Consider the following 9,591-nt stretch of genomic DNA (forward strand, 5'->3'; position numbering starts at 1 on the left):
ATAAATCTGAACCGATTTGGCTGATATTTTGCAAGATTTTTGAGATTCATAAAATATTTCGATGTACGGTATTTCAAGAATATCGGTTGATAAACACGCTAACTATGACCAAATCGAGGATAAATATATATGGCAGCTATATCTAAATCTGAACCGATTTTTTCCAAAACCAATAGCGATTGTCTCTGTCCCAAGAAACGGTCCTATGCCAAATTTGAGGACGATCGGACTTAAATTGCGAGCTGTACTTTGTGCACAAAATTACATATACAGACAGACGGACGGTCAGACAGGCAGACGGACATCGCTAAATCGACTCAGAATTTAATTCTAAAGGGTGATACGGTCAAAATTTGGTCAATATAAACTAGACGTATTTCTTTCAATTTTGCATTTAAAAAACCTGAACACCCCTCATTTTGAAGATGTGTGTGTAGAATGTTGCTCTTATTTTGATTTTGGAACTCACTCTTCAGTTGTCAAAATGCCGTCCAAGCAAGAAGAGCAGTGTATCAAAATTTTGCTCGCGCATCGCGAAAATCCGAGCTACTCGCACGCAAAGCTTGCAAAATCGCTAAAAGTTGCCAAATCAACCATTACAAATGTAATTAAAGTGTTTGGGGAAATCGAAAACCGGAAGCCGCTGAGACGACAAAGAGAGTTGCCGGTAGTTTCAAGCGAAACCCTAACCTCTCTCTCCGAGATGCCGCAAATAAGCTGGGTGTATCGTCTACAACCGTGCATCGAGGCAAAAAACGAGCCGGACTATCGACTTACAAGAAGGTAGTGACTCCAAATCGCGATGATAAACAACATACGACGGCCAAAGCGCGATCCCGGAGGCTGTACACGACGATGCTGACGAAGTTTGACTGCGTGGTAATGGACGACGAAACCTACGTCAAAGCCGACTACAAGCAGCTTCCGGGACAGGAGTTTTATACGGCAAAAGGAAGGGGAAAGGTAGCAGATATTTTCAAGCACATAAAACTGTCAAAGTTCGCAAAGAAATATCTGGTTTGGCAAGCCATCTGTAGCTGTGGCTTGAAAAGCAGCATTTTCATAGCTTCCGGGACTGTCAACCAAGAAATTTACGTGAAAGAGTGTTTTAATAAATGTCTGCTGCCTTTCCTGAAGAAACACGGTTGTTCCGTACTATTTTGGCCGGATTTGGCATCTTGCCATTACGGTAAAAAGGCCATGGAGTGGTACGCCGCCAACAACGTGCAGGTGGTTCCCAAGGACAAGAACCCTCCCAACACGCCAGAGCTCCGCCCAATTGCGAAATACTGGGCTATTGTCAAGCGGAACCTAAAGAAGACCAAGAAAACTGCTAAGCACGAGCAGCAGTTCAAGGCAAACTGGCTTTCTGCGGCGAAGAAGGTGGACAAGGTGGCTGTACAAAATCTGATGACAGGTGTCAAGCGTGAGGCCCGGCAATTCGGATTTGGAAAAGCGAAAGCCCAACTGAATATTTTTCCTGAATTTTATACTAATTGAACTTGAAAAAGAAATTTAATGTGATTTTTTAAATAAACGATTTCACCGATTTACACGCGTTTTCCCTTGACCAAATTTTGACCGTATCACCCTTTAAGCCGATCGGTATACTAAACCACTATTTCTTGGCGTTACATACATGTTAGTGTGTATGGGTAAAAAGATCAACCTGTGGAATGTAGAATCTCTTGAGCCGAAACAAAGTCAACTATTTTGGGAGAATAGTCGGCTTTGTACTCCAGATGATATGATTTGGAAGAAACAAACCAATATGGATGCAATGGAACGAAAGAAAACAAGAAAACAAATTGATTTCAGATCGATGGAATACAATTGGATTTATTTCTTCAACTTTGACGTCTTACCAGTATGGTCGATAAATTCAAACAGAAAGGATATACTTATTTTTCTACGGAAATAAGACCTGAGATATGGTTTGACATTGTGGTGAATTTACTTTGACATTTACAAAATAATTTATCGATCGCAGTGAAAAGTATCTATCGACTATTTGGGTATTTGTAAATCCCATAAAGGGATTCAGTAGTGAAAAAATTAATTTTAGTCGGGAAGTGTTCTTAAGTGTTTATGCGGCATAAACATTAGCGCCCGCCTTGCAGGACGCCTGCAAACCAAACAAAGATTGATTTTCAAACCATATCTTAAGTGTTCATGTAAATATGCATTAATGATTTTTAATTTTTCTTTTCTAATTACTAGAAGTAATTTTCATGCTTAATTTACAATATGGAATATATATTATTAATACGGAAAAATAATTCAAGTTGTTTTTTTTTTTTTTTTTAAATATATATGTATATAAATGTAATCAATGGAAAATGTGATGGGCAGTTCACGTTTTCATTTATTCTCTAAGAATTAGTGCATTCTTCAGTGGGTTTTCATTTGACAAAAAATTAAAAATAAATTATAAAAAAAGAACTAATTAACTGGAGCAGGTACCGTAAAGAGACCAACCATAAATAGTGTTTTGGGCTGTTGGCAACCCAGCTCTATGTATGAAACCCTCGCTTATTATGCGTGCGTACACATCTACACCCAATATAATAGAAATTGGACCGGACTTGTAAAATTCCTTATCCGCCAACAGAAGATTCGAAAAATGCTTAGTACATGATGACGAAATTGTTTTACTTGGTGTATGAACCGATATGCGATTATTGACTTTTAACACGGTTTCAATATAGATATCGGAGTCGTAGGTAGACATCAGCGAAAGTGGACAAATTGTTTCTTCGTCTAAAGATAATGTGGTTAATCCAAGTTTGTCTACAACCTTTGAAGATATGCAACTAGATTTCGATCCGGAATCTAAAAGGCATCTTAGAGTATTATTTCCATTTTTAGTGGCAACACATACCAAAACAGTCGGGAGCAATGTAACTGAATTTTGCTTTAATATTGCCGATAGCGATGTACTTGCTGAATTGGATGATGTCGGTGCACTTGCTGCTATTTGAGGTTTTTTGGCAAGAGTTGGGCTGGAAGAAGACGATTCTGGTGCTGATTTGCGTTGCTTTCGCTGGGTTTCCCTTAGTCTTGTATGTGTGTGTAGCAATGTGTGGTGAGCTTTTGTGCAATAATGGCACCCAGTTGTCGTAAAACAGGTATTCCCTGAATGTTCATGTGCCAAACAGTTTTTGCAGTATCCATATTTATTTACGATCTCAAGGCGCTTGACGGTGTTCATATTCAAAAACCGTTTGCATTTTCGCAATGGATGGGGACATCTACATAAGCGGCATATATATGAATTGGTCTTCTTCTTTCCATGATTATTTGTGTTGCTGTTCTGAGTTTTCTTAGTGGCACGCATTGTCGGACTATAAGCAGATCGGAATTCTTACGGTTGAAATGGGTTTATGGTCGCAGTGATATGAGGAGTGCTATTTAGGGTGTATTGTCAAACGGAAGGATGACGAGCTTCGTGATTGGGCGGGTTACCATGCCCTTTTGCGTAACGACTTCCGCAACTCTGACCCGATTGTCGGTTCCTGTATAGACCTTCTTGACTCTCCCCAAACGCCAACAATTTGGAGGTAGATTTTCCTCTCGAATAACTACCATAGTATTTTCTTGTAGATTTTCTGTTGGCCGTTTCCATTTATTCCGCTTGTGCAGTTCTTTAAGGTATTCTTCTTTCCAGCGAAGGCAGAAGTGCTGGTGGATTACCTTAAGTCGTTGCCAGCGGTTAACTATGGACATTGGATTTTCATGAGTAGATGGATCGATGGGAACTAAAAGTGGTGACCCTATTAAAAAGTGTCCAGGAGTCAGAGCGGACAGATCTGTTGGTTCCTGGGAGCAAGGAGAAATAGGACGCGAATTTAGACATGCCTCAATTCTTGCCAGGAGGGTTTGAAATTCTTCAAAAGTATGTTTGAAATTCGCTGCCCCTTTTTTGAGATGAGCTTTAAAGCTTTTCACCCCAGCCTCCCACAGCCCACCCATGTGCGGGGCACCTGGAGGAATGAAGTGCCACGTAACATTCTGGTAGGCATAATTCGAAGTGATAAGACGATTGGATGTTGGGAGAAAATCTTTTGCAAGAGTTTTGGATGCTCCTACAAAATTTGTCCCATTATCGGAATACAAATGTAGAGGACATCCACGGCGAGAAACGAACCTACTAAAAGCGCCTAAAAATGCAGCCGTTGAGAGTTCGGATGTAGCTTCCAAGTGGATCGCCTTTGTGGAAAAACATACAAAGACACAAGTATAACCTTTCGAAATGCGACATGCTCGACCGGAATATGACTTAATGTCAAAAGGACCCGCAAAGTCTATGCCGGTGTGAGTGAAAGGACGTGAGTATTCTGCTCGTTGAGGCGGCAGAGCGGACATTAATTGGGTTTGGCATTTGTGTTTATAAAGTGTACATGGCTTACACTTATTTATCGTAGTTTTTATGAGATTTTTTGCTTTAGGTATCCAATACTGTGCTCTGATCAGTTTTAGCATTAATTGGTTGCCTCCATGAAGAGAAATTTCGTGGATGAAGCGAACCAGTAGCCGGGAATACTGGCAGTTATAGGGAATTATAATTGGATGTCTTTCATTGTATGTTAGAGCTGGCGAATTTGATAGTCGACCACACACGCGCATTAGGCCCTCATTGTCCACAAATGGATTCAAACTAAGAAGGGTACTAGAAGTTGCAATACGCTTCTTGGCGGAAAGTGCCTGGTACTCATTGGGATAGTATGCCTTTTGGCAAATAATTTGCAAGCGCTTCTGTACAGTAACAACTTCAAAGGTGGAAACATCCTTAGTTGGCTTATGAAAGTTGGATTTAAACTTGGGATGTGTTCGATAAAAGAATCGATAAATGTATGCAATCACTCTAATCGCTCTTGATAGTGAAGAAAACTTGTCCAGGAGATCATTAAACTCAGTGAAATATGAAAAATTTACTTTTATTGCTTTTCTTTCCAAGTCGATATCTGGCGTGATTAAGTGATTAAAAATTGGCCAACAATCATCGGAATTTCTAAGAAATTCTGGTCCTTGCCACCAAAGTTCATTTTCAATGAGGTCTTGTGGGAGTAAACCTCGACTAGCAAGGTCAGATGGATTGAGTTCAGATACAACGTGATGCCATTTGTGTGGTGGAACAATTTGAATTATTTTGGATACCCTATTGGCAACAAAAGTAGCCCAAAAACAAGGAGGCTTTGACAACCACGAAAGAACTATTGTTGAGTCGGTCCAACAATCTACTGAAAATTCATTTAAATTAAGTTGAGGAATAATATGGTCTATCATTTCGGCGAGCAATGTCGCGCCACATAACTCCAGTCTTGGAATCGACAGAGTTTTTATTGGGGCAACTTTGGTCTTGGAAGCAACCAAATGAGTGGATATGGAATTTCGGTTTTTTATTCGGATGTACAATGCCGCAGCGTATGCTTTTTCTGACGCATCGCTGAAACCATGGAATTGTACCTTACTCTCAGGGCAATAATCGAACCATCTTGGAATTTTAATGGAATTAATATAAGGATAATTGATTTGAAAAGTATTCCACTTTTTCAAGGACTCGTCCGTTATCCTTTCGTCCCATCCCGTGCCATCAATCCATACTTGTTGCATAATAATTTTAGCCACAATAATGCATGGTGACAGCCACCCAACGGGATCAAATAATTTCGAAATCTGTGATAATATTTCTCTTTTGGTGTATGTCGAGGAAGAAGGAAAATTTTGGACAAAAAAGAATGAGTCGGATAGAGCATTCCAACGGATGCCAAGAGTTTTGGCAGTACTGGAGTCATCGAATTCTAAAAAGTCCGCATTTAGTAAATCGGATGGTGGAATGTCGTATAAGATAGCCTTGGAATTAGATGTCCATTTTCGCATTTCAAAACCAGCTGATTTCAAAGCCAAAATCAGTTGGTTTCTAGATTCAATAGCTTCTGGAATTGAATGTGAGCCGGCCAATGCGTCGTCAACATACATGCAATTGCGAAGGATTTCACTAGCCTTTGGATATTGAGATTGGACATCATCAGCCAACTGTATCATTGTACGTATGGCCAAGTAAGGCGCACAATTTACACCAAAGGTGACAGTTTTAAGTTCAAAATCTTCTAAAGGATTTTGGGGATTTGTCCTAAAAAGGATACGTTGGAAGCTTGTTTGATTCGGATCCACCAGAATCTGGCGATACATTTTGGTTATATCACCATTGAATACATATCGGAAGAATCGCCAATTGAGGATAAGTGTGATAAGTTCGTTTTGTAAAATTGGGCCTGTATAAAGTAAGTCATTCAAGCTTACTCCATTCGAAGTTGGAGCCGAAGCATTGAAAACGACTCGGACCTTAGTGGTCACACTTTCAGGTCTTATTACCGCATGATGCGGTAGGTAATAATTCTTGGAATCCTCATATAAATTAGAAGGGAAAACTTTAGACATATGCTTCAGTGAAATATATTCTGTAAGGACATTGTCATATTCATCCTTAAAGGCAGGAGTACGAATAAGACGGGCCTCATTTCGAAAATACTGGGCCATTGCAATTCTCCTAGATTGAGCAATGTCAATATCCTTTGGATACGCTTCTTTAAAAGGAAGTGATACAATATATCGTCCCTCTTCGTTTCTTCTTGTTGTGTGGACATATAAGCTTTCACAAAATTGGTCAGATGATGAAGTAAATTTCTTCCTGGGAAGATCTTCCACCTCCCAAAAACGTGAAATCTCCTTATCCAGTGAGATTTCACAAAAATAGGATAAAATCGTGGGAGAAAAATTTGTGGAAGGATTTGGAATAGGCCCTGTCAAAACCCATCCGAATACAGTTTCTTGGGCCATTAGTGACCCGCAAATTTGCAGCTTTAGGCCTGGAAGAATTATTGATGGCAAAATGTCCCCCCCTAAAAGGATATCGATTTTGGAGCTTTCAAAGAATTTTGGATCAGCAAGAGGAATATTTGGAAGAGCTGAAAGTGTGCCAATGTCGAAAGTACTCGACGGAAGATTTCCTGAGAGATGAGGAACCACAAGTGCTGAGGCAAAAATTTCTATGGTGTCATCAGTGTTAGAGCATAGTAGGAATGAACATTCCTTTTGTACTGACGCTGATATTGTATGATTTAATCCCGAAATCTTAGCATTGGTATGTTTGAATGGAAGTTTAAGTAAATTAAAAAGTCTCTGCGAGATAAAAGTTCCCTCTGATCCCGAGTCAACTAAAGCCCTTGCAGTGTATGTTAGGTCATTGTGCTTAATTCTGACTAAAGCAGTTCCCAGTAAAACACCACGAGAACTAGTCGAAAAACAAGCATTAATTATCCCACTTCCTGATGCAGTAGTGGACTGTAATACTGTTGATGTAGAAGGATGTGGGCATGTATTTGAATCAGAATTTAGACCAGTATTAGATTGGCCACTCTGTGGTTTATGGAGAAGAGAATTATGTTTCTTATGGCATACACGACAGGAATATTTGCTCTTGCAGTCTTTGACTGTGTGGGATGAAGAAAAACAGTTTATACACAAGTTCTTGGATTTAATCTCTGTAAATCTTTGGTTTGGATCAAATTTGAGGAACTTTGGGCACAGACGAATTACGTGAGCCTCTTTTGGGCATAGGAAACATTTTGGTTCCGACACCTTGGTCTGAAACGACTTTACATTTGAGGAATTTGCTCGATTGTGGGGTTTTCCCATTAGAGATTTGGATTTAGTAGTAGAATTCGACTCCTGTTTCCGAATCTCCGATACAGACTCTAAGGTCTTATGGCGATTCGTCAGGAAGTCATCTAATTCGGCCCACTTCGGAATGACTGTTTTATCTGAGAGCGTTTGCTCCCATAAAGTTAAAGTGGAGTCTGGAAGTCGATTGGAGCATATAAATGTAAAAATAGGGTCCCACGTATCGACTTGGATATTATATTGTTTGAGAAGGGAGATGCATGTATTCATGTCCCTTTGAAGTTTTTTCAATGCTGTTCCAGATTCCGAAGTGATAGGTGGAAGGCCAAACAAATTCTTCAGCTGAATGTTCACAAGAACTCTCTGGTTCTCATAACGAGCAGAAAGATTATTCCATGCAATTTCGAAGTTATCGTTAGTAAGAGGGAATTTGCTCACGATATCGTGGGCCTCCCCCCTCGTTCTCTGATTGAGATGGAACAATTTCTCAACAGAGCTTAGCCTCGGATTATTCAGACATACTGCCTTAAATATGTCCCTAAATGTTGGCCATGCTGAGAAATCCCCTGTGAAAGTTGGAATCTCACACGGGGGTAACTTGAAGCCATTCGGGGCTTCGGGAACGTGAATGTGATGGGAAGTCGTGGACTGAGGAACTGGACTTGCATTGGGAGGAGACTGGTCTAATAAAATTTCACGTAGGCGTGCACTACATCGACAATAAGATGCATATGTACTTCTATACTTCGCCTTAACCGTTTCCAACTCGGAAGCCCTCTTATCATCGCCCGATGTATCCCCCTGCTCACCACTTGTCCTCGCTTCAATATCTTGGAGACATTTATCATACGAATGCTTGACCTTTTCCCACAACGGCTTCAATTCTTCCATATGGGCTTCTATGAGAAAAGATGACGACAATGGAGTATTCTTGTCGTTAAGGTTGGCTTCGAAGTCCACCAACCTATCTGAATCACGGATGAACTTATTGAGGGACATTGTAACAAATTATAAGATATATACAATCAACGAAAATAAAAATTCGACACTATTTTGGACGAACTTTTCGAATAAAACGAATACCGTTGAAAATATTTAAAAAAAATCAACCAAAAGAAATGGAACACAGATTCTCTATACCAATTTACGATTTATGACTCAAATTTGAAATACCATTAAAATCCCACAAACCGTATGTGATGCTCGCGGAATAAATGGATAGAAAAAATAAAATATAGCAAAATAAATATATTTTCAAAACCCAATAGGAAGTTATTAATAAATCGAAGAAAATAAAACAATATTAATAAGTAGCATGCGATAAAAAAAAAAAAAAAATTAAATTAAAAAACGTAAGGAAAATTTTACGACTACGACTAATACGATTTTCCCTTTCAGAAATTGTAAAAACGTAAGTTGCGACAACCCTACAAATTTACCATCGAAAAGAAAAAATAAAAGGAGATATTATGTATTTAATAGATACAAGATTGAAAAGATTCGTAAATGTCGCGATATCAGCTGTTTAAGAATCACAACAAAATGTAAAAATATAAGGCCGTTGAAAAAATGGAATTTCCAGTTTGCCTTCTCCTACTTCCAGAAGAGTTCCACAATAGTGGATCTTAAGAGAACGAGAGAGTGGATGGGGCCTGCGCAGTAAGAAAACTGTAGGTATGGTTGAGTGTGTTGGTGATGAAAAAGAAATGGGAACACTAGGAGAGAGGGTTCTTAAAGCTGCGCTATAGATATGAAGACAGATGGAGAATACGAAAAGAATTAAATTCACAAAGCGTGGGCTAACTACGGAGCTGCCTCCTCAACTGCGACTGATTTATTTTGAAAACAAACAATGAGTTGTAATGGATAGCAACATATGATACTAAATCACAAACCTTTCCCAGATTA

General features: G+C 39.3%; 1 protein-coding gene across 1 annotated transcript; it reads right to left on the minus strand.

The window, feature by feature from the left end:
* Positions 1-3,411: 3,411 nt before the first annotated feature.
* Positions 3,412-8,682, minus strand: LOC142225579 (uncharacterized). The gene has a single exon (XM_075295367.1). It carries the CDS (start codon positions 8,680-8,682, stop codon positions 3,412-3,414), a length of 5,271 nt encoding a protein of 1,756 aa, XP_075151482.1.
* Positions 8,683-9,591: the final 909 nt, after the last annotated feature.

This window comes from Haematobia irritans, chromosome 1, assembly GCF_050003625.1.
Source record: "Haematobia irritans isolate KBUSLIRL chromosome 1, ASM5000362v1, whole genome shotgun sequence".
Lineage (NCBI taxonomy): Eukaryota > Metazoa > Arthropoda > Insecta > Diptera > Muscidae > Haematobia > Haematobia irritans.

What these genes read in the sequence shown, in the direction of transcription:
- LOC142225579 (XM_075295367.1), bottom strand. Translation starts at nt 8,682, where the DNA reads ATGTCCCTCAATAAGTTCATCCGTGATTCAGATAGGTTGGTGGACTTC.